The following is a 25,926-nucleotide window of genomic DNA, read 5'->3' on the forward strand; positions in this document are numbered from 1 at the left end:
AGCCTCATCCCCGCCTGACCGGAAGCACAAAGAAATGATAGAGGAGTTAAGGTTTGCTTCTCATCTAAACTAGCCTAGGTCCATCAGCAATTTTCATGACTCCTCTGGATAGGAACAGCAACTCACTTTCCACAGAAGAAACGTGGAAAGCTCTAGAGCGGGTCCGATGCAGTTTTGGAACCGCAGGGGTAGAATGAGAGTGGGTACTGGAAAGGACAGGGCGCAGACTCAGCGTCGTGGGGAGTCTGAATCCAGGCTCTACCTGGGACACCCAACGTCCGGGTCGGTAAGACCCAGAGAATATCTACCTTGCGTTCTCTTTCTCCGGGCTGCCTTGCAAAAATGTCTGGCTTATAACTAGGGAAGTATGGAGGGGCGAGGGGGGTGGTAAGTTGAGACTCAGGTATTGGGAATGCCCAGCAGAGTGGATTTCATGTACAGAGGCGCTATTTTCCCTAGAACTCGCTTCCTGATTCACCTGGAAGAAACAATTTCCACTCAACCAGGAAGAATACTATGAACAAACTTTGATCTCCCCAGGCTGTACAGAAAACCCCAGACCTGCAGCCGGGGTAGGAGGGGGCTATCAGTACAGGAAAATTTCGTAATGGGACGCCGCCGCCAAATAACCCGTTCCAAGAAAAGACAGGGAACAAAACCAAGTTTTGCTAGAGGAGTACACCGGCCCCTCTCCAGGTGCTACACCGCCAGGTTCTGGCCCACCTTGCGGCAACCTCTCCCGAACCGTGCGGGAGGCCATGCGTGCCGACCACGGATCCTGGCACCCCCTGTGTGTGGACGTGACCCGAAGCCTGGCGGGGAGAACCGCGCTACCCGCCGTGAGGTGCACAGACGCGGTTCTGAGAGAGGGCCAGAAGCCCACTGCGCCTCGGTCCTCCGGGGCTTGGGGGTGGGCGATGGAAAGGGCCGGGGCCGCCCGCTGAGGCTGGCTGGGCCTGGGACACCGACACTGGAGTAGCGCCGAGGGCGCCAGCCCGTTAGGGAACACGATCTTCTTCTTCTTCTTCTTTTTTTTTTTCAAAGATTTTATTTATTCATTTGAAAGAGAGAGAGAGAGAGAGACAGCCAGCGAGGGAACACAAGCAGGGGGAGTGGGAGAGGAAGAAGCAGTTCCCAGTGGAGGAGCCTGACGTGGGGCTCGATCCCAGAACGCCAGGATCACGTCCTGAGCTGAAGGCAGACGCTTATCGACTGAGCCACCCAGGCGCCCGGGGAACACGATCTTCTTTCCCGGACTAGGAAGGGGTGTGGAGGCGCGGTTGCGGGGCGCCTTACAGCACCAGCTTGTCGGTCCCGGTCCGAGGGAAATCCCTAGGTGTCCCAGGCCCTGGACCGGAGCCCTGGCTGCTCTCCCCGGGCCCCTCAGGTGGCGTGGCGAGTCCCAACTCCAGCGCTCCGCGGGCGCCCCTCCCGGCGCCCCGCTCCGCTCCTCCCTAGTCCCGCCTTCCGCTCCGCCCGGGCGCCCCGAGGACAAACTGGGGGGGGGGGGCGGGAGGACGGAATTTCCCAGAGCGGGGGCTCCGGCTTCCCCGCAACGCGGCAGTGTCTTTCTGTTTACGGAGTGAAAGGGGAAATGGAAAAGGCGGGGAGGCGGCGGCTGGCGTCCGCTGCGCCGCCCCTCGGCCGGCTCAGACGCCGTGAGTCAGGGACCAACGAGGGCGGCCTGGGCTGGCGGCCTGGGCTGGAGGCCCCACGCTCACTGGTGCACTCGGGTCGGGACGACGCGCCGCGCCCCGGGATCGGTCGCCCTGGCTCCAGCTTCCGCTGCCGCCGGACCTCGCTCTCCCGGCGCGCTCGACTCTGGAGGGGGTGGGCCACCAGGGGCCCACCGAGCCGTCTGGGGGCCGCGGCTGCAGCGCTCCGCCCTCCAGGTAACCCTCCGTTCGCGGGCTTCTGGGTGTCTTTGTGATCGCAGCCCTCCAGGGTGCCCCGACGGTCCCCACCCTGAAGCGCGGGCTCCCGGGGCAGAGGGGCGAACTCCCGGGCTCTGGGAGGTGGGGGCGTGTCCGCCGCCCGCGCGGCTGCGCTTCCGTGGTTCGCGCGCTTCGCCACTGCAGCCGGCACAGCTGGAAAGCACCTTGCGCAAGGGTCTCACGGGGTGCAGACTCCGACTCCTCCCCCTTCCTCCTCCTTCCCGGATCCCTAACGCGCGAGCAGTGCTGGTCTGGGCAGTGCGCGGGGACACAGAGACCCGCTGTCACCGCGCCTCCCGCCGCACACACCGCCCGGCCTGCTGCACTGTCCCCGCCGACGCCGGTGAGTGCGCCTCGAAGGCGGCGGACCCGGCTGCTGCCCGCCCAGATCCTGGGGGCTTTTATAATTTACTAGTCCTGGTAGGCTTTCCCGGTTTTAAAGAATAGGAGGAGGGGAGTGGGGGCGGCGGTTGGCGGAGCAGAGAACCTTTTGAATAGCTGAAACTTAATTTCATGCTTATGTAACCCAGACGCTATTCTGTGACTAAAGGGTCCTTATAGCAGAACGTGAATGCTGGGCTTTCGGTCTAAGAAAGAAGGCTGGGGGGTGGGGGTTATTTCACGGATGTTTCCCGGTCGTAATGCGATATCAGGACTCCGAAATTCTTCTAGTTCTGGGCGGAGAACGACGCTTAGACAGAGGAACGGCGTGCGCAGGGATTGCCCCAGAAGTTAACAAGGAAGGCCAGGAGCTGTCTTTAAGAAAGACGGCTATTTCACTTTTGGAAAGATATTTTTGGCACGGAATAAAGAACTAATGGAAAAGAGGGAAAGAAACACTATTACAGTTGCATTAGGTATCCGTGGCCTGTGTCTCCTCTATTTGCCAAGTAGAATACAATCTGAATCCAGCAGCCGCCCCCCACTCTCTGATGGATTGAGGTTTGCATGCAGTACGTCTGGCAGCTGGCCCTTAAGGACTTTTTCTTATAAGGAAAATTGGATAGTTGAGGTGTTTAGAGGTTTTGAAGCGGAGTGGCGTGCTCCTGTACAGCTAGAATGTGTAATTCTGGGGCTTTTGGAGAAAAAAATATAATAAGAGATATGCCCCGAGGGGCAACGTACTATTTTGGCAGAAAATCTTTGAGATGGGAAGTAACCAAAGGTATAATTATCCTTTGTCAGGCAGAGGTTTATTTCTATAATCTTGGCCTTTTTTCCTTCACACTTGCTAGGAATTTCTCCACTCTTGTTTACGTAAATGGAAGTAGCCAAGAGTGAACATTAATGAACAGGAATAGGGTTTCCTCTTGGTTTTATTGCTGATCTCTGAAATAACTCGAAGCAAATCATTTTGACAGTATCTTCCCATTTCTCCATTTCTAAGATGGTTCTAGTTGTCTACTCCATTGACGAGTGGGGATTTTATGAGGATTTTAATTGTAAATTAAGTGGGGAAGGGTCTTTATTGGTAAAGTTGAATATCTTCACAATCACAGTTTTTCTGGCTGGCTACTGAGCTGTATAACTCAGAAATCACTAGCATATTGTCTGCTTAATGAAGGCCTGAAAATGCTGAGGCTTTTTGCAGGGACGTTTAGCAGGCTGACTGGTCATCAGGGTTGCCGGGGTGTACTGATTTGCGGACAGGAGCCCTGCTGTTGCTAAGGAATTATCCCCGGCATCAGTGTCCTACACTCCCCCACCTCCTCTGCCTGCCTCCCTCCCTCTCCCTTCTTCTCCTCCCTCCCTCCCCCTCTTCCTTAGTACCTAACTTTGGGGTGGGGTGTGTGTGTGTGTGTGTGTGTGTGTGTGTGTGTGTGTGTGTTCAGACCTCTTAAGCTTCTCATATAAATGTTCCAGACTTTCTGCAGAACTTAAAATCAAAACCTGTCTTTCCTCTCTGGATCAGCTGACTGACTCGTAAACTGTGTGGACTTTTTTTCTTTCTTTCTTGAGTCATGTTACTCCTGGGAACTTTATTTTCTCTCCAGCCAGCCATTAGCTAAGTCCCAGGAGCCTTGGAACTTTTCAGCCAGTGGGGTCCTCCATCAGGCTGGTTTTGTTTTAACTTCCTGTTCTCAGTAAATTCTACAAGCAGAAACTGCAACCGAAGGGCCCAATGAAATCAGAGTCGAATGTTCCTCCCTGAACCTAGGAGATTCCTTTCCTAACTCAAGACTCCAGGAGCCTGAATCAGTCTCCCTCAAAGATACTAGAGATCTGTGAAGGGCGCTTCCTTTGCTGTCAAGATGTGACTGTGGTTAACAGCTATCAAAGGCTATCAGAGGTTTTTGCCTTTTTGTCTTTGTCTCTCATTCTAGAAACAGCCTTTAAAACTTTACTGTGAAGAAGCCCAGGGAACAGGTAGCCATGTCCCATTTGCAGCTGAGAAAGGAGGCCTGAGCCATAGCTGCAAAGCCAGGAGTGTGACAGGCTTCTGTTTTGTGCACATACCAGCAACGACGGATGGCAGAGCTTTTCAACTTTCCACCAGACACGTCCGCATCTGAACTTTAAACCTCACAACCGCCCTATGAGGTAGGTGCTGTCATGCTTCCATTTTACAGAGAGGGGAAGTAGAGGTGCAGAGTGGGTAAGGTGCCTGCCCAGGATGCTGGAGGCAGTGAAGGAGGGGCTGGAATTCCAGCCCAAGCAGCCTGAGTCGGGTGGAATATCAGACTGCAGGATTCCAGATAGCGTGCTTCCTGCCCACACAGCTCGTACATCAGAAAATGGTCCTCACAGCGTCACTAGATTGCCTTGGTCTTTTCTCAGATGAAATCGGCTCAAATCCCAAAGGCGAAGTGGTAGCGTCAGGAGCCTCAGGTGGGCACCCCTCCCCCACCCGCAGGTGGAACACTTCCCGGAGCTTTGTACTTGAGCTCCAGTTAGATGGAGGCCCGTGGCTTTTAGCCCTGAGTGTTGAAGGTACTGAAGGTTGGTGCTTTCAAGAACCAGAAACACCTCTCAGAGAGGCTTTCAGGAACACAGTAGTTTAAGCAGACGTTCATGCCTCTGAATTCTCTTAGATGTTCTTAAATCCTTTTATCTTTAATCCTCTGGAATGGAATTGTCCTAAAATCCTGAGCAACAGCCTCAGTTTTTACCCTGGGTTTACCTTCTTTTTCTCATTTACAGAGTTAGCTTGGCCGGCCTTACCCATATCTTGCTTAGGATAGATTTGGCTGTCTTGGCCTCTTTGTGACACCACAACTTCTAGAGGTGACTGATCTAAATACTAGATTAACTTTCTTGGGTCCCTGAGAGACATGTTTTGTACTGTTAAAGAATTCTGGTCTCAAGAGGAGACAGCTGATTCACAGGCTGAAAGAATCTTCCCCTTTCTCATAGGTCACTGGCAGGAGAATTTGAGGCTTGTGGTCCCCAGTCCAAAGGAGCTGTTTAACTTAATTTGCATCAGAATTATTCCTGAAACTTGACCTGTCATCATCAGTTTGCTTAGAATGGAATCCATTTTAGAGGCTTTTGGCTCCAGGGCCTGATTCTTATTTGCCCAGTTAGCGCTTGAATTTGATAAAACAGTTCTTTTTCTTTATTTTTAAAAAAAGTTTTTTAAAAAGATTTTGTTTATTTATTTGAGAGAGAGCACGAGCAGTGGGGAGGGGCAGAGGGAGAGGGAGAAGCAGACTCCCCACTGAGCAGGGAGCCTGACCTGGGGGGCTCCATCCCAGGACCCCAAGATCATGACCTGAGCTGAAAGCAGACGCTTAACTGACTGAGCCACGCAGGCGCCCCAATAAAATAGTTCTTTTTCTTTAAAGTCACCCAGGGTATGGAAGCCACAGGAGTCTGTGTGGGGAGGGTTGCCCCCTTGGGGGAGCAGGAAGGTTGGAAGCTGTCAAGGGCCAGGAGCCTCAGCCGCTCAGAATTCTGAGCTGGTCTTATTCGTGTTTATGTTTAGTGAAAGTTTGTTTTCAGTGGCTATAGCTGATGCCACCAGCTCAGTGAGTGAGTAAGGAGTAAGCTCCCTGGAGCTCAAGTTTCCCTTCTGCAAAGTGAACTGCCGAACTGGAGGTTATCTAAGGTGACTTTCTTCACCATCTGTCAACTTGAATTTACACACACTATTGACACAGAGCCCTCATTTTATAAACCGAGGCATACGGAAGCCTGTTCCCAATCCTTTGATGTTAGTTTCCCATTGATCGGAAGGGCAAGTACAAATATGGTAATGAAGTGTCCGTCTTTGCTGTTGCAGACTCTCTAGAAAGCCTAACAGTGATGGAGTACATGAGCACTGGAAGTGACGATAAAGAAGAGATCGATTTCTTAATTAAACACTTGAATGTGTCCGATGTAATAGACATTATGGAAAATCTTTACACAAGCGAGGAGCCAGCGGTTTACGAACCCAGTCTAATGACCATGTGTCAAGACAGTAATCAGAATGAGGAGCGCTCAGAATCTCTGCTGCTCAGTGGCCAGGAGGTGCCTTGGTTGTCCTCGGTGAGATATGGAACTGTGGACGATTTGCTCGCCTTTGCAAACCACATATCCAACACCGCCAAGCATTTTTACGGACACCGACCGCAGGAATCTGGGATTTTATTAAATATGGTATGTTTTTTTCCTCATCAGTTGACTGCTGTGTGTTCAGCTTTATTCCTGTGGCTTCGTGTAATGTGGTTAAACTTGCTTTAGACTGGCTATCGGGTACGACTTTTAAAAATGTAGTAGCTGTAAGAATCGCCTCATGTTAAAGGGGCAAAAAAGGTCTTCATTCGAAGTTCCACTTTTTTTTTTTAAAGATTTTATTTATTTATTTGACAGAGATAGAGACAGCCAGCGAGAGAGGGAACACACAGCAGGGGGAGTGGGAGAGGAAGAAGCAGGCTCATAGCGGAGGAGCCTGATGCGGGGCTCGATCCCAGAACGCCGGGATCACGCCCTGAGCCGAAGGCAGACGCTTAACCACTGTGCCACCCAGGCGCCCCTATTCAAAGTTCCACTTAAAGAATCTTTTCCATCTGTCAGTGACAGTCGTACAAATAGGTAATTAAGAAGAGCGTCTTTTAACTTAACGATTCATCACAAAATTCATTCATCAGGTAGGCAGAAGAAGACTTACTGAGAATCCTTTGTCTGAGAGGGGAATACTGTATCTTTGATCATTATTTTTGGAAGCTGGATGTTTTGCTCCTCTGTTGTCCCGTCTTGGAATGTCACAATAATAATGCTGGCGAACTTCAGTTCTTGCAGAAATGTAGTTTGCAGGCAATAAATAGCTATGCACAGATTCACTCTCTTTAATTGCAAAGTATGAATGACAAATGAGATATTGCCTTAGTCGTACCAAGTATGCAAATAATCCAAAATCTTGTGACAACACGTTGTCACAATAGTTGATCAGACGATGTGTTTGGGTGTGCCTGGGATTCTGGGAGTCTTAGTGTGTTAGAGGTGAATGTAGGCGTTGGCTAGGGATCATCTAATTTTTTAAAAAGGGCATTTTGCAAAGGAGGAGGGAGTAACTTGCAAAATGTACGTATTGATGAAAGTGACCCCTTTCCCTTTGATGCAGCTGTGTGGCAAAATGGCTAATGCAGGGGGAGGGTCAGTGTTGAATGATTAGAGTCCGGACAAAGTACTTAATTTTTTTTTTTTTTTTTTTTACGTCGTACATTCATTCAGTTGAAAACAACACAGTAATTTAGGTCAGCTATGTGGTAAATTGTTTTGTTAGAAGCCGGTCGTGTTTAGCCCTCGCTCAGTTTGGAGCAAGATTACGTTTTGCATAGTTGTACGACGTGCTTTGGTCTGGATAAACCAAACTGTGTTTAATAGTTGACGAAGTACTTTACCTGGAGAATATTATTTCTTCTTATACGTGGAAGTAGTATTGAACTAGAAAGCACTACCTGATTTACTTAACTAAAATAGAGCTGGAGAGCTCTGCTTAAAAATGATCTATAATGAGAAACAATTATTTATGTATTTTTCTTTCTTTTTTTTTTCACATACGTATTTGTTAAAATGGGTATTTTAAAGGAACCAATGCAGGTAAACAAAATATTTTTGCTTGTAACTATATAGAAACTCATGAACGTTTCCCCTGCCCCATCAGACTGATGAGAGATGGGCCATAGAACTTTATTGGGAATGTACAGAAGAGAGTTCAGGAAAATTATAAAGAATACAAAGAAATAGCTTCCTAAAGGTTTTGGAGTAGGGAAAAAAAAGCCAATGCAGAAAAAGAGAGAAACAAAGACATCACAAGGAAGTGGAAATTTTATCAGCAAAGGCTGGAAGTAAAAAGTTGTCAGTCCCCGCCACGGAGTCTGTGCTGTATAAGTGAATGTATGCATGTTCAGGAGAAGATTTAAGGATAGGGCATATCATGGGGCGCCTGGGTGGCACAGCGGTTAAGCGTCTGCCTTTGGCTCAGGGCGTGATCCCGGCGTTGTGGGATCGAGCCCCACGTCAGGCTCCTCCGCTATGAGCCTGCTTCTTCCTCTCCCACTCCCCCTGCTTGTGCTCCCTCTCTCGCTGGCTGTCTCTCTCTCTGTCAAATAAATAAGTAAAATCTTAAGAAAAAAAAAAGAATAGGACATATCATAAAAGCGGGGATCTTTAAAACTCAAGAAGATCTTTAATTTAAGAATGATCAAGAATATAAAGCAAGAAGGTTTAAAACCAGAGCGGAATAACAGGAGAACCTCAAAATCTGCAGGAATGCAGACCATGCCTCACCGGGCAAATCATCCCAGTGGTTGATGACTCTCGAGGCTGCGGTTGGCTTTTCTGTCACTAAGCTTAAGAATCGGATACCTCCTATGACTGCTAGTAACCTATGCCAGGTCCGCGCTTTATAAATAATGGCATAGAAATCATGACTTGCCACGCTTGATCTTTGCCAGTCCGAGACAAGAGGATGAAGGAGGCACGGTCTGCTTTTGGCTCCCATTCATCCTCACGTAGTGCTCTCCTTGGAACCACCCTGTGTTCGAGACCTTTGTCTTCCCTGTGGCCCTCCCCCTAAGACCCTATCAAAACTTTTCCATTCTGGGCTTCATTTGCTGCTGTCTGTTTCTCTGCCTTAAAAAAATGATCGCTCATTATCTAACAGACAGACAGACTGGTTCCAAGGGGAAATTGATCTATAAAGTGCATCTGCATATGGACCAAATGCCTTCATTCAAGTATTCATCCATTCACTTGCTAGACAGAGGTCAGATATCGACAGTGCATCAGGTACTTTTCCAGGTGCTGCAGGTCCAGCGTGGAAGAGTCTGGGTTCTCTGGTAGCTTCCTGCCTAGTGAAGGCCCGAGGCAAGTAAACAGGCAATTAGAATGCGTTGTGCTACTTACCAATACAACTACACCCTGATTGGTGTGCGGCTGCTCAGACAGGACACCCCACGTGGGCACAAGGGAAGAGAGACTGCCAGAGAGGCTTCTAAAAGGAACTGATGCCTAAGCTCTTGAGTTGGAGTCTGCCAGATAAAGGGGATGGGGAGTGGAGAGTGTTCCGGATGAAGAGAATAGCATGTCCAAAGGCTCTGGGGCATAGAGACGTGGTGTGTTCCTGGCAGCCAACAACCATAAAGCCCGTGGAGTTAATTAGTCAGGGCGGAGGATCGGGAATTACAAAGCTATCCCGCAGCGTAGGCATGTAGAATGTTGGTCTGCAGGGGTATGCCAATGTGTGCTCTTTTTCGAAAACCAGTATTTGGTAAAGATGCTACCAACATCCAGCAGGACCTGGGGAAGAAACTGTAGGAGACCAGCCTAGGCGTTGCTTGGTATGAGAGTGCCGTGAGTTGTTTGCGCTCTAGACCAATTCATAACCTGAGTGGGGAATGAATAACCAAAAACGGGTTGCAAACACCGAACTCATTGGTGATTAGATGGGAAGCCGAAGGGCCCCAAAGGGTTCGCGCATAGACATGGGTGTGAGATGTGGGAATGCTGTTCCTCAGGGATTAGTCATGGAGTCCTGGCTTCTCAGGGCTGGGAAACCCTTAAAGATACTTGAGTCAAGCCCTCTGCCTGATGCTTACATCACCCTGACCATCATATCCAATAATTGTTGTGTCATTTTGGTCTGTGCCTGAAAATCTCCTGTGACAAAGAGTTTATCACATACTGGGGCACTTAATTTCATATTTAGCCAATTCTGATCGTAGGAAAGTCCTCCTTTGTATTGCACGAAAATCCGTCTCTGACTCTCCTTAGCCCTAGTCCTACTTTTTGGCCATGAAAAAAGGTATGAATGGTGATAGTGTGAGGATGCAGGCCCATGAATTACAGTGCCTCAGCTCTGAGCTGGGTTAGCTGTGTGACTTGGGGCTAGTCACTCCTGCGTGGCTCAGTTTACTCATCTGTAAAATGGGTCACATCGTAGCCCTCGGTCTGTGGGGCTGTTGTGTGGGACAGATAATGAATGCACAGGACCTGTTTACGCAGAGTGAGCGTTGAAAGAACGCAAGCCGTTGTGGTAGTTGTTGTTTTATAAACAATTGTTACTCTCCTTCCTTAGGATGGTCTTTCCAGTATTTTAAAACTTTCATGTTCCTCACATCTTCTCACTTCTGTCACAGACACTTCTCATTGTGTCTGCTGCTTGTCACTTTACTGGAGGGTCGACTTTCGTCCTCAGTCTGGGCTGCCTCCCTCTGAACTCAAGCCTGGGTCAGTGCCTGCCTTACAGCCCTGAACTTGAACATGGCAAGCCATTTGCTGTGTGACCAGCAGAGTAGGAAAGAGCCACTTTTGCCTTTGTTCTAGACAATATGCCCCTTTTAGTGTAGCCCAGGGTTGTATTTGTGTCCTAGCAGCCGTATCATACAGGTTCCTTATGGAATTTATTCCTATTAAAGTACCTAAGAATTTTTCTCAAGGCCTGCTGCTGGGCCCAGCATTGTTTAGAGTCACTAATCTGGAGAAGGAAATCAAAAGCATGTTTGTAACGTCTGCACTTGATGGTGGCTTTGGTTAAGCCGAAGACTTGGCAGACACGGGCAGCAAAGAGTTCTGTAGGATTATTTGGTAGGGCGCCTAAATGAAGAAGAGGAAGGGGGAAAAAAAACCCATTGCAAACCCAAAGAGGGAAGGTCTGGGGCCAGGGGAAGACCCCGGGGACTTTGCAGAAGTGCTGACTAGTCTGTGCTCACATATCACACTGCGTGTGTCCGGGCCTATCGTCAAAGGAGAACCTGCCTTCGGAGCACGGTCCTGGAACATGGGCGTGTCTAAGACAGGGATGAAGGAACTTGCGGCATGCCATCTAAAGAGGCAAAGGCTGAGGTGCTCAGTGACTTGTAAATGTAGGCTTTTAGCAGCTGGCTTTTGAGGCTGGCTGAGCTTTAATTCCAGTCTTCTGGAAGATAGAAGGCACGCAGGAGCTATGGCTTTGGGGTCAGAGAGACCTGAGTTCGAATCCTGACTCTGTCATTGCCTAGTGAGTTACTTAACCTTTTCCAACCAGTTTCCTCGTCTGTGGAGTGGAGATAAAAATAGTACTTACCTCCCTGGGTGGCTGGGAGATCTTGATGAGAGCTGAGCACAGTGCCTGCCTTGTAATTAGCACTCCAAGTACGGCTGCCATGACGCTTCTGCATCCCTTGGATCGAATCGGGCTATCACAGATTGAGTTGGAAAAAGTCAAACTTGCACGAATGAAACTCTGAGTGGAGAGCTGGGGCCACGGTGAGATGGGAAACGTGAATACTTATGAACAAGAAAGAGGCCACGAGCACGTGCAGTTGAGCGCCGTGGGTATGCTTCTGTCTAAATGTGGCAAGCGACTACATTTATCACGTTCTTAGCGTGCTGTAAAAAGAGGCCTCCAGTAACCTGCAGTGACACACTTCTTGAAAGGAGGTCATATTTCAAACAAGGCAAGACCCTGGGCTGTGGTGCCTCCTCGTTTTCCTGCTAGGGCTCCACGCGGGAGCTGGCTCGGGGCAGCGCTCGGTAAATACTCCGTTTTAAATTTAGTGACTTCACATCTCTAAGGATTGGCGTTGTCCTCCTCTTCGTTCCCTGACTAAGAGCCCATGCATCTGTTTGTGGGGTACAGCTAAGATGAGCAGTAATGGGGCCTGAGTGAATAACCCTGGGACTATTACAACTATTCCCGTGGCAGTGGCCTGGTGAGGGGCCCATACACCTGCCGATGAATCAGGTGTTCATTCTTCTCCCATGTGCTCCGCATTCCCCTTCAGCCTCTCCTGCGCTTGAAATAACTTAATGTCACTTGGATAGTTTCACGGTTCCGAATTCATAATCAGAAGTCGTAGTATTGCTAATTACATGGAGGAAAAGCTTGTAATTTTAAAATTTTAAAAAAATTTTTAAAAAATTTTAAACGTTTTTTAGGCATGTGCTCCAGGTCGTAACTCATAATAACATATCTTATTAATTTGTTTTCATATTTATCATTATAATTTTTCCTCCTTTTAATTTTTTTTTTACTCTTTTAAAATTGAAATATACTTTATATGCAGTAAAATACACAGACCTTACATGTCCGGTTTGTTGAGTTTTGACAAAAGCCCCCACACTGCTACCAGGATATATCTCTTTTCATCTTTGAGTCTACTGGTTTTGAAGCCTATTGTGCCAAGTATTGGCCTATTCGGGAGCTCTCGGAGGTTAAGGGTCATCTGTCTCTTGTTCATAGCTGCCCTCCTCGGCACCAAACACAGTGCCTGGTGCTTTTTATGCACTCAGTAAATATTAAGTGAGCAGGCAGATGAGAAATAATTCTGCCCCTTCCTTTATTTATGCAGGACTGTCAACTCATAGCTCTGGCATAACACATTGTTTTCCAGAATCCTCTATGATCATCAGTCTATTTCCACGCTCTCTCTCTGTATGCGTCATGTGTGAGTAATAGCTATGCGGACTAACAGGTTAGCACATTTTAATTGGAAACAAGTCAACTTGCAGGCACGGTTTATATTTGTGCAATCTTTATTTTCAGCCTTTCGGTCACAGTAGTCATGCTCCCTTAGATAAATAATTTTTAAAATTTTGACAATTAATTACTCACCAGGAGGTGGAAATACGATCAGGTCTGACCAGGGACGTGTCTCTGTTACATGCTTTCTCTGGCTTGCTGAAACTCTAAATATAGGCTCCCTACACTGTTAGGATTACACAACAGAGACGTTCAATTCAAACACTGCGTGTAGGAATGCAGTCTGAAGTAACCAGTTTCTAAAGGTGTGTCTCAGAAAAGTAGTTTGCTGAAATTCTCACCCTCCTGCCTGTTTGTTTCATTGTAGGTAATCACTCCCCAGAATGGGCGCTATCAAATTGACTCTGATGTTCTCCTCATCCCTTGGAAGCTGACTTATAGGAATATTGGCTCTGATTTCATACCTCGGGGGGCCTTTGGAAAAGTGTACTTAGCACAAGATATAAAGACTAAGAAAAGAATGGCGTGTAAATTGGTACGTACTTCATAACCAGGCATCCCACACCATATGTATGTTTGGCATTGTGGCTCTTGTTTGCCTGCTTGACTCAAAGATTGTTACCATTTGCCTGGATCTTATGGAAGGGCGCCTGCCCAAAAACATCCTTTTTTTTTTTTTTTTTTTTTTTGATTTGCTTGCTCCCTGGGGCTGCTCAGCCCCTGAGTCTGTTTAAGTGCATAGTTGGTTTTAATCTAGTTTGCCTTGATAAACAAGAAAATGCTGCTGGCCCCTGTAGCAGGAGCTTGGATAACATCATCCCTCCCGTAGTAGGGGGGAGTGGAGGGGAGCGCTCCTGCAGGAGCAACTCTGTGTGCTGCTCCTTTAATCCCACCCACTGGAGGGCTCCTGGGTGGCTCAGGCGGTTCTCAGGTCATGATCCCAGGGTCCCGGGATCGAGTCTCAAGTTCGCATTGAGCTCCCTGCTCAGTGGGGAGTCTGTTTCTCCCTCTGCCCTTTACCCTGCTTGTGCTCTCTCTCGCTCGCTCTCTCTCTCTCAAATAAATAAATAAAATCTTTAAAAAAATAAATAAATAAATAAAGCTAACCCCACCCACTGGGAAGGGAGCCAGGCAGGAAAGCCGAAGCTGGGAGAGCTGCAAGGCTTCGCCAGAAAGTAGATTAAAGGATTGAATGTAAATAAACCAATTTTTGCAAAGACCCCATCTCTTCTTATTAAGTAGCCATTGCTGAGGTGCCCCTGCTTTGGAAGACTGTCTGACAGTATCTTCCCAAGCCGGACACGAACACACCCTATGACCCAGCGATTCCACTCCTATAGGCACACACCCAAGAGGCATGTACACGTGCTCACCAAAAGCTATGTACTAGACTGTTCATCATAGCACTATTTGTAATAGTCCCAAACTGGAAATTCTCCAGATGTTACAGTGTAGTATATTTATATAGTGGGATACCGTACAGTGACGAGAACAAATGGTTTACAGCTGTAATAATGTGGGTTAATCTCATCACCCTATGTTAAGCCAAAACAGCCAGATACCAAGTAAGATCCGCGCTATGAGATTCCACTTATATACAGGCCAAAAATAGGTTAAACAAATCCATGCTGTTGGAAGTCAGGACAGTGGGTGCCCTTGAGGGGCCGTGGCTGGCAGAGGTCAGGAAGGGGTTTCTGGAGGGCCGGTAGAGTTCTGTTTCTTGATCTAAATGGTGGTGACATGAATGTGTTTGGTTGAAAATACACTGAGTTTGATACGTAACCAGTTTTACGCTTTTTGGTATGTCTGTTTTACTTTAAAAGTTTTTAAAAATGCAATAAAAGAAACCCCCTTTTGATTTGCTGAATGTGGCCTTAGTCTATCTTATTGTAATTAAAAGATCAACAATATATCGGCCTCATTTGTTCCTTCATAAAGATTTGCTAGAGTATCTGTTATCGAAAGAAAACAAGGAGATATTATAATAAGCCATTTGGAGCTTGCATTTAGAAGAGACTCGTTCTAGTTCTCGTAAAAGAATCTAGTGACGTTTTAGGAAGATCTTAGAACCAAAATGTCCTATTTTACAGTTTCATCACAAAAAGCATGAAAAAATAGCTTTGCAGGTTTGTTTTCCTTACAGTACTTACATTTAATTTTTGAGCTGTATTTTTTTCTTCTAAAGAAAACCATGAAAGATGTTTCACAACCCCAGCAGATTCAAAAGAATGTAGATTGAAGAATGAGATCCCTTTCCTTGAGGCAACTACTGTGAATGAGTTCTTCTGCATCATTCCAGAAAATTTCTTTTTTTTTTTTTTTTGAGATTTTATTTATTTATTCGACAGAGACAGAGACAGCCAGCGAGAGAGGGAACACAAGCAGGGGGAGTGGGAGAGGAAGAAGCAGACTCCCAGCAGAGGAGCCTGATGTGGGGCTCGATCCCAGAACGCCGGGATCACGCCCTGAGCCGAAGGCAGACGCTTAACCGCTGTGCCACCCAGGCGCCCCCAGAAAATTTCTATGCACATGTGTTATGTATAGCTTAAGAGATTTTTGCAAATGGGAGCATAATACATGTACTTCCACACCTTGCTTTCTTCCTCTGACACTGTATTTTGGAGACATTCCATATCCCTCTGCACTGAAAGATCTCCCTTTTTCTTTATTAATGACTTTTGATTTTAAATGCATTGTCAGAGCATGAGCTGTGGGTCCAAAGACATATTATTTCACAACAAGTGGAAATAGTGAAAAGACAACCTAAAATCTAGGTGCCACAGAACATACATGCGAAATAGTTGGGAAGTTATCTCTCTTTTGAGTCAATCGTGAATAATTCTTTGGTTGGATTGCTACATTCTAGATAAAAATAATATTTTATATTTTGTTCCTATTCTTTTATTTTGAACTGTTTACCTAGCGCTGACATAATGTAAAAGCAGGTTTGAACATTATTTTAACTTGGCAGTATAATTTCATGTCGATCAAATTATCCTTGAAGGCATTTATTTGCCCTCTGGTTTGTGGGTTGACCTATCTCATATATATTTTTGTCTACAATCTTACTACTGGTGTTTTTGTGTTCCAGATCCCGGTAGATCAATTTAAGCCATCTGATGTGGAAATCCAGGCCTGCTTCCGGCATGAGAACATCGCTGAGTTATATGGCGCAGTGCTCTGGGGTGAAACTGTGCACCTCTTTATGGAAGCAGGCGAGGGAGGGTCTGTTCTAGAGAAACTGGAGAGCTGTGGACCAATGAGAGAATTTGAAATTATTTGGGTGACGAAGCATGTTCTCAAGGGACTCGATTTTCTACACTCAAAGAAAGTGATTCATCATGATATTAAACGTGAGTTACATTTGGCTGTGTAACTTTTTTGGCTCAGAGATGACTTCGGAGGCAGATGGACTCCTCTCTTCAGTCTAAGGATCCTCGGTGGCGGGGAGGAAAGCTGCCCTCGAGCGCTTTTCACCTTCCTCCCTGGTGCTCCTGAAACTTGTTTTGGCACCAAATGGGATCAGGAAAGCTTTTGAAGTCATGAGGAAGGAAGATTATCCACTTGGGGAAGGTTATGGCTGCACAGCTATTAAATACTGGCTATGCCCTTGTCCATAAGGCTTTAAAAAATAGTAATTTACTTTAAAACACACACCAGCGTTATGTAGTTTTTGAGAAACAAGTAGCTTTTTTTTTTTTTAAGATTTTATTTATTTATTTGACAGAGATAGAGACAGCCAGCGAGAGAGGGAACACAAGCAGGGGGAGTGGGAGAGGAAGAAGCAGGCTCATAGCAGAGGAGCCTGATGTGGGGCTCGATCCCATAACGCCGGGATCACGCCCTGAGCCGAAGGCAGACGCTTAACCGCTGTGCCACCCAGGCGCCCCAGAAACAAATAGCTTTTTAATTCTGAACACATTTTGGTAATAATTCCTTAAACAAGCCTTCAGGGACTGCTTTCTAGGAGTAAGAGATGGTTGGAAATGCACAGCAAAGACCCACTCTCAACCCTTAATATTTAATGCTGCTTTGAACTAACAAAACTTTCACTTTCAAAAAATTGTATTTTTTCATTTGAGGGAAGTGGCATGATAATAATATGCTTATATCTTAGAATTTGAAAGTCAAGCTCGTGAGCATTATTATATTTTTCCAGCGTTATTGAGCATGGCATAACATTGTGTCAGTTTAAGGAATACGATATAAGAATTTGCTGATGTATGTATTGTAAAAAGGTTACCCCAATAAGGTTAGTTAAGACATCCATCATCTCACATAGTATAATTGTGTGTGTGTGTGGTGAGAACTTTTAAAATCTACTCTCTCAGCAACTTTCAAATATGTAATAGAGCATTATTTTTTTTTAAAGATTTTATTTTATTTATTTATTTTTAAAGATTTTATTTATTTATTTGACAGAGATAGAGACAGCCAGCGAGAGAGGGAACACAAGCAGGGGGAGTGGGAGAGGAAGAAGCAGGCCCATAGCCAAAGAGCCTGATGTGGGGCTCGATCCCATAACGCCGGGATCACGCCCTGAGTCGAAGGCAGACGCTTAACCGCTGTGCCACCCAGGCGCCCCGTAACAGAGCATTATTAAGTATAGTCATCATGCTCTGTATTACATCCCCCCAAAGTTGTTCATCTTATCCCTGGCAGTTTGTATGCTTTAACCTCCTTCACCCCCCAGCCCCTGGCAACCACGATCTGTTCTCTATTTCTAGGAGTTTAATTGTTTTAGACTGCACAGACTAGTGAGATTCGTACAGTCTTCATCTTTGCCTGTCTTATCTCGGGGATTTCACTTAGATCTTCAAGGTTGCATCCGTGCTGCTGCTAAAGTCAGAATTCCATCCTTTTTTGTGGCGGAATAATGTTCTATCGTATACGCGTATACGCATACGTCAGATGGACCCTTAGGTTGCTTCCATGACTTGGCCACTGCACCGCGAGCGTTATTATTGCGCGCAACGATTTACGCCCGCATTGGCTGCGTTCTTCGCAGCTCTGAAGCGATTTTCACTCGAATTTCCACCCAGATTTAGCCTCCTCTTTTGAATATAATATAGTCATCTCGGTAGGGAGCACGTTTCAGTCTATTCTGATTTGGGACTCATGATGTTTTTATTTTATTTTATTTATGGGTATACAGGCAATTTTATACTAAAAAAATGTCCTCTTTTTATAGCTAGCAACATTGTCTTCATGTCTACAAAAGCTGTTTTGGTGGATTTTGGCCTAAGTGTTCAAATGACTGAAGATATCTATTTTCCTAAGGACCTCCGTGGAACAGAGGTAATTCTATTCCCACAGGGAAGGTCAATATCTTTTTAAGAGTGAAGTTTAAAAATGTTCTGGTGTTATTGCAGAAAGGACGAGAAAGGGGAGGAAAAGCATTGCATCAGATGTTATTATCACTGGAACATATTTAATGAGCACTTGCTCTATGCCAAGTACTACTTTTAGCATTTTAAATTAATTATATTATTTAATCCTTGTTACAACCTTATGATTGGTAAATACTGTTATCATAGGCAAATACTATTATTTACAGTAAGAGAATAAGCTTGAAGAAGTTAAAGTGCCCAAAGTTACTCAGCTCGTAACAGATCTGGGACTTACACCAATTTTTTTCGGAGTCTAAGTTCTAACTACTATGTAACTTTTTTAATATAACTAATGTATATATTCTTAGTATAACACACACACACACACACACACACACACACATATATATATATATATATATATATATATATATATATATATATATATATATTCTTAGTATAACTAGGTATTACTGTCCTGGTTCAATTATAGCCATAATTGTCATAGTCGTTAATAATATATTTTGAGGACCAACATTTTAAGCTTATCTTTAATTCTAGAGAGCCTATAATAAACCTCAAATTTATTAATAGCACAAATAAATTGTATTTAAAGATATAAATTAGCTCTAATATTTAATTCGTTTGTGAACTAAAAACCAAACCAAACCAAAAACTTTTCTGAATGTAAATGAGATTGAGAGGAATGCATTCATGGGCTTTCAAATCATATATTTAATTTAACATACACACGATTGGGCTGAACAGTGGATTCATGTAGAAGCATCTATTGAGGTCTATGTGTCAGGATGTTGTGGGCATCAGGGATGGAGCTGGCCCGGGGCCAAGAAGGACTATGCCCTTGGCGGTACTCCAGCAACCCCCACTCTTTGGTGAGAGGACCTATTTTAATTTTACCTGAATTATTAAAGAAGCAACAGTTTAGTTCATGGGAGGTTATGATGGACACGGGATTAGCTGCAACTGGGAAGGGAGATGGGTGTGGAAGCTGCCTCCCTGACCCATGCTTAACTACCAGAGCCTCCCAGCCCCATGCCCCCTCTCTGCTCAAGTGCCCCCAGCAAATGGAGAGAGGGCACTTGGGCACGCCTTTGCCTTAAGATTACCAAGTCAGAGGGCGCCTGGGTGGCTCAGTCGGTTAAGCATCTGACTTCGGTTCAGGTCATGATCTCAGGGTCCTGGGATCGAGTCCTATGTTGGGCACTGCGAGGAGTCCGCTTGTCCCTCTGCCCCTCCCCCTCCTTGTGCTCTCGTTCTCTCTCAATTAAATAAAATCTTAAAAAAAAAAATTACCAGGTCAGTCTTAGTGTTCAACCGAGTGACAACCCTTAGTCTGGCTCATAGATATATTGCACTGAACCCAATTGCAGTGCAAAAACAGGCAAACAAACAATCATCATCTGAAACCTCGTTCGTGTTAGCTTTTTCTTAATTCTCTCAAATCAAAGACTCTCCTGGGAAGCAGAAGAAATTGCTGGTATTGCTGAAGTTATTCTGGAAAAGACTTGAGGAAGGATCCTTGATAGTTGTCTTTGAGCAGAATGATATTTAGAAGAGAAAACTGTAGACTTCTTTAAAAGAATGTTTTAGTCCCCAGATCTTAAGAATACTTCACCAAAGCACAAAATCCAATAAGACTTAATGCTCATGACATGTTTTTTTTGGAAAATGTTTCAGCATATTTTGGCATTAGTCAGAAGTACAGATATGTGACATTCTACCCTTTTTCCTGGAGCCAGTTTGAGAAACAAACTATTTATGGTATTAAAGATAGAAAATACCTTTCTCTTCCCGGCAGTGTGATCAAATCGAACATTTTGCAATGGCTGGACAGAGTAATGTCTTCCCGGGGATTCTCTAACAGAAAGAGAGTGTGTGCTTGGGCATGAGATAATAACATAGTGTTTACTCCTAAATAGTATTTGGATTGAGCTATTTTCAGCAAATGTAAATTGCTTTTTACAAAGCATTAAACTGACTTTGATGCTGAGAGTTATAAACTTTCTTCCAATCAGCCTGTGTTTATTATCTGTACGGTGCCCACAAGTCAAAAGTTTGATAATGAGCAAGGTTGTGAAATCATTGAAAGCTTTCAGCGAGCTTGTTTTAACTCTTCCTATTTAAAGAGCCAATACGGGCGCCTGGGTGGCACAGCGGTTAAGCGTCTGCCTTCGGCTCAGGGCGTGATCCTGGTGTTATGGGATCGAGCCCCACATCAGGCTCCTCCGCTATGAGCCTGCTTCTTCCTCTCCCACTCCCCCTGCCTGTGTTCCCTCTCTCGCTGGCTGTCTCTATCTCTGTCAAATAAATAAATAAAATCTTTAAAACAAAACAAAACAAAAGAGCCAGTAAGATGTTGTTAGTCAAAGTCAACCTTGTAGATTTACTTTCCTTTAGAACTTGATCCCCTGGCTGCTGCCTATACCTGTAGATAATTTCTGATCCTTGCAATGTAGCCCCCAAGTGCAAACACTGGTCCCCTGTGTTTGATCTCTCCCAGCGTTCATATTCAGAACATTGTATCGTAACCATAAAATATAAGCACAGGGTTAATCTGGTATATATTTAATCTGTTGTTTTTTAATTACATCGTACAGAGAAAGAATAAATAATGAATGTAAATAGCTAATTAGAATTAACTTTTTTTTTTAAGAGAAAGAGGGAGTGGGGGCGGAGGGGCAGAGGGAGAGGGAGAATCTTATGTAGGCTCCACTCCCAGCAGGAGCCTGACATGGGGCTCGATCTCATGATCCTGAGGTCGTGACCTGAGCTGAAATCAAGAGTCTGACGCTTAACCCACTCACCCACCCACGCGCCCCTAGAATTACTTTTATAGCGTGATTTTTTTTTTAAAAGTTCTTATTCTGAGTCTATCTATGTTTGGGCTTACTTGATATAAGTGAACATGTCATCATCACATGCACGCGCCCTCGCCCACACACACAACACATTTCTAATAAGTGTGTTGAGAGGTGAAGGCCTTGACCCGCGGACAGATAGGGTCCCTTGCTCCAGTGCGCATGCCTGAGGCTGTGCAGGTCTCAGGGAGCCTTGCGTGGTTCCCCCCGGACCTGCTTCATGCTTGCAGTCGGCCAGCCTGAAGAGTTCTTGAACACCTGCCCTGTTGCGCAAGCCCTTGCAGAGCCAGTGTGCAGAGCCGCTGGGGGTTACACCAACAGTAACTACTTGGCCTGATCTTTGCTGCGGAGGGCAAGCCCGGGGGGAGGAGATAAACAACCTCTATTGACAACTAATCCTTCCCGTTGCCTTTGTTGTTTAACTTTGTGATTATTCTGTAAGAAGGTCTGTCGGGGACCCCAGTGCTCTGCCTTCACTTCAGGAAATGTTTGAGAGCAAGGAGCTCAGTTTTGCCTGTTTGGGGAGACAGACAGACAGAATGAGCGAGGGAACAAAAGCATGCCAGCCAGGAAGTGTGTTGTAGGATGGTGTTGAATCTGGTTAGGATGGGGAAACTGGGAAATTTTCCCAGTTTTTGTAAGCCAGTTTTTTTTTTTTTTTTACTTATTGACTCTGAAGTATATTCCAGGAACACTTACCCCTTTCTCCATATTCAAATGATGGCATAAATATTTCTTAATGTTAAATATTGGTAATTAGGATTTTAACTACTTTATGTCTGTACCAGCCATAAATACAGATTATTGGTCAGCAGTTGCTCACTTTTTCTTTCTTGTTTGAGTTTACAAGCAAAGACTTCCTAGAGAAACTATTTCTGAAACTAGCCCTGCTTTTCCAGCATGAAACCAAATAGAACTTACACGATGTTAAAATGGCATGCGTTTAATATTTAGTCACTGGGCTACGTGGTAGGTAGAAATAAGAAGTAGTTTGTATAAATGACCAATTAGGACCACTTTTACGACATTACGCTCTAAGTGGGCTTCTCTCCCATGTGATTGGTATTAATACCCAATGGATCTCTGCCACCTTTTCTCACTGCAGATAATTAGAGGTTTGGCAAGTTAATGACAAACATGAAGTGAAGACGCATATTTGTAGCGTCCATTTAAATATGAAAGGAGTTGGTGGTGGTTTTTTTAAAGATTTTATTTATTTTTGCAAGAGAGAGAGAGAGAAAGCGAGCATGTGCACACGAGTGGGAGGGAGGGACAGAGGGAGAAGCAGGCTCCCCACTGAACAGGGAGCCCGGTGCAGGACTCCATCCCAGAACCCTGGGATCATGACCTGAGCTGAAGGCAGACACTTAACCCACTGAGCCACCCAGGCACCTGGAATTGGTGTTTTAACAGAGAAATTAAGCCTTGGTCGGTGCCTTCTAGAACCTTGATGAGTGGGTGTCTCAGGTGGGTTCTTGGCTGCAGGCCCATGACTGCCAGGTCTACCTGTGCGTTCAGTATGTTGAAAAACGGTGTTCTTCATCAGGCTGCAGGGACACCTGGGGCCAAAGCTGCCTACCACCCCCACCAAGGGTGTCTGTGTCCCTCTCCCTAGCTTCAGGGAGCACAGCCAGGACATGCTCTTCTGAGGGGCTGAAACGTGCAATAAATATGGTAGAGGCGGGTGAGCCCGCTTCCAGAACCGGATGAGGGAAATGGACACCCAGAACCATGGAGAGAGTCCGACTGATGTTTTCTGCTTCTTTTTTAGATTTATATGAGCCCAGAGGTGATCCTGTGCAGAGGTCATTCAACCAAAGCAGACATTTACAGCCTGGGAGCCACACTCATCCATATGCAGACAGGCACCCCGCCTTGGGTGAAGCGCTACCCGCGCTCGGCCTATCCCTCCTACCTGTACATAGTAAGTGGGGCTCAGCCAGGCCTGAGGGTGCAGGGGAGGTCCACCTGCTCAGGAGAGCTGCTGTCCCTCCCGTAACACACCCGAGTGGGATGATGTGAACGAGTGACTCATGAGGCGAAGCTGAAAGTTCTTCCCACGTGGAGGAAAGTCCCATTCCTGCGAAGAAGGCATTGCTGTTGCAGTGGGACTTTGCTAAACTGTGCATTGGGCATATATGCCATTCTGTTATTCGTGACTCATAAAATGCCACTTAGTAGAATCTGAGTTCCCTAAATCCCTGAGCCGAAGAAGCCGTGCGTGTTCTTTGAACACTTTCGGAGAAGAGATACGAGATTCTAGATCCCCAAGCCGGCTGGGCTGTAGTGAAACGTGCAACTTCCATTTTACCGTTGCGAGATCAAAGAGCGAGGTCACTTACAACACAGTGACCCTTGAACTTCCTTAACCCAAAGGATGGGTTTAACTCGGGGTGCTTGGGAAATTAAAGGCGAACTTGGGTCAGGGTACCACTTTAGTCGCTGCAGGGCGTGTAGTGGGAGACAATGACTTTCCCGGTCTTGTTCGCTAGAACACTTGAACTGCTGAGGGTGTGTTTTCATACGGTCGGTGCTAAGAGCTGGTCTGTTGCTAGATCCACAAGCAGGCGCCTCCGTTGGAAGATATCGCAGACGACTGCAGTCCCGGCATGAGACTGCTGATGGAGGCCGCCCTGGAGAGGAACCCCAATCACCGCCCGAGGGCAGCAGACCTACTCAAACACGACGCCCTGAACCCCCCCAGAGAAGATCAACCACGCTGTCAGAGTCTGGACTCTGCCCTCTTTGAGCGGAAGAGGCTGCTGAGCCGGAAGGAGTTGGAGCTTCCTGAGAACATTGCGGGTATGGACCCCTGCTGCGTGCAGTGCCCCTTGCCTCCCTTATTTCTCTGTCTACCTCAAACTTCTGACGTCATTCATGAAAGCACTGGAGAGAAGATGCAGTGACTTCTTGAGTGCCATAAGTTGCCTGAGAAATCTCAGCAAGAATGTTAGCAAAAGCATTTAAAAAAAAAATGGGCTAAATGACCAGCACGTCATAACATGCTTCAGCGCAAATGTAGGTAACAACAGTCCTGGAGAATTGCCTCTGACTTGCTTTTTTGCAACTGGGAGTATCTTTTGCCTTTAAAAACAAATCAAGCTTGGCAGTCCTGCTTGTTGGTTCTGAGCAGGGTTCTATTTCATTCGGTTATGGTAAGCCACGCCAGTCCTTGGTTGGAGACATCAGGGCACGGCTCCGCGCAGATAAAATATTGAGTTTGAAGTCTACTTGCATTTTTGTCTTCCTCTGCTTAAAATCTCTTTGCCAGCTACGAATCTTTCCCACTTAGGAAAGTCAGTACACATTCCAGGAACATTGAATATGCACGGAGAGGGTTTCTATTTTTATTACTAAAATCTGTGGCATTCTTAATCCATTTAGGTCCAAACCCAGATGTCAAGCCTGGAATGTTTATTTGCATTTCATCCTCTTCTTGTCTGACTTTTCTGTATTTAAAGAGAACCATCTGGGGTGTTGGAAAATATGCCAGAATTTGTAGCGAATTTCATGTTCTCATTGACTCTTTTTCGAACCCTTTCGTCTACGTCATATTACATAAACTAGCCCCCGGTCTATAACCCCAAGTCTGTAGCTCTTTAATAAAACCGTAGCTTGAATGCTGTTTGATTAAGGCCAAGGGGTTTTGTTGTTGTTGTTGTTGTTTTTCCCAGAAGAAACAAACAGGTGTTTATTACTGAGCATGTCACCTGGTCATTAATTTTGTCTTATTTTTTTTAATGTTTCCCTTTCCAGATTCATCATGCACAGGAAGCACTGAGGAATCTGAAATGCTAAAGAGGCAACGTTCTCTCTACATAGACCTCGGGGCCCTGGCTGGCTATTTCAACCTTGTACGGGGTCCGCCAACGCTCGAATATGGCTGATCGATGGCATCATTTGCTCTAAATAGTTAAGACTCAGCGTTGGGCTCCTGGAAGCTGGTTCTGCTGACTCAACACCGGGGCTCTGTATAGCGGACGGTGCCATCATCCGTTAGCTGGCGACATGGGCTCCCGTGACTCACGAATATGACTCCTCATGGCTCCCATGGGTTTGATTCGTGAAGCTGCCTGGTAGCCCCCAGGTCTAAAGGTTCTCATGTCTCAGGTGGTGTGACTCAAAGGAAGTTAAGAGTTCGTAGAAGGATCATTTCTGGTGACTGATTCCATTCACTGTGCACTTTGCTCAAAATGTTAAAAATACCGATCATGAGGATAATGTCTTAGCCTGAAATTATTATTCTTGGTTCTGATTTAAGTATGGGAACTTGATTTAACTCAGCATAGGTGTTTTGTATATATTGGTGTATATTATAGGATAACTCCTTGAGCCTTTGTAGGTAGGTTCTAGTAAAATTAAAGTCATTAAATTTCGGGTGAATAGACCGACTTGAATATTCTAGCACTTAGCTGAACTAGTGACTTAAAAATGGCTGTTCATTTTGGAGCCATCTGACAGCAGGCCACTAGTGACAGGTTCTGTTATGTTCCTATGGAAACATTTTGTACTGTATATGCTATGCTTAAAACATTTAAAACATGATGTTTTGAATGTGGATAAAACTGTGTCAACCACATAATTTCTGTACATCCCAAAGGATGAGAATGTGACCTTTAAGAAGAATGGAAACGTTTCTAAATTCTTGATGATGCTACTTTTGTAACTCTTCCGACTCCACTTTCTTCTAAGCATTTGTGTATTAAAATAGCATACTGTGTATGTTTATATCAAATGCCTCCGTGAATCTTTCTTACCTAGACATATATTTTTAACGTTGTGAATATGTGAGTATTCCTACTTAAAGTATGTTTTTACATCATGCAAATGAAACCAACACTTTTATCCAGCATACGTGGTCAGATCAACTGAATAAACTCAGTATTTTGCCTTAA

At 45.6% G+C, this 25,926-nt stretch overlaps 1 protein-coding gene across 2 annotated transcripts; it reads left to right on the top strand.

Moving 5' to 3' along the window:
* Nucleotides 1–25,926, top strand: MAP3K8 (mitogen-activated protein kinase kinase kinase 8). 2 transcript variants are annotated; one of them, XM_026483500.4, is made up of 9 exons: nt 1–2,277; nt 4,259–4,475; nt 6,157–6,515; nt 13,190–13,357; nt 15,914–16,175; nt 18,014–18,120; nt 22,803–22,955; nt 23,587–23,833; nt 24,788–25,926. In XM_026483500.4, the coding sequence occupies exons 3-9, from the start codon at nt 6,180–6,182 to the stop codon at nt 24,916–24,918; spliced, it is 1,404 nt and encodes a 467-aa protein (XP_026339285.1). In that variant the 5' UTR covers nt 1–2,277; nt 4,259–4,475; nt 6,157–6,179; the 3' UTR covers nt 24,919–25,926. The 2 variants fall into 2 exon arrangements, with proteins under 2 accessions (XP_026339285.1, XP_026339286.1); XM_026483501.4 differs by having other exon boundaries at nt 1–1,892.

The sequence above is a fragment of the Ursus arctos genome, unplaced genomic scaffold, assembly GCF_023065955.2.
Source record: "Ursus arctos isolate Adak ecotype North America unplaced genomic scaffold, UrsArc2.0 scaffold_30, whole genome shotgun sequence".
Classification (NCBI taxonomy): Eukaryota; Metazoa; Chordata; class Mammalia; order Carnivora; family Ursidae; genus Ursus; species Ursus arctos.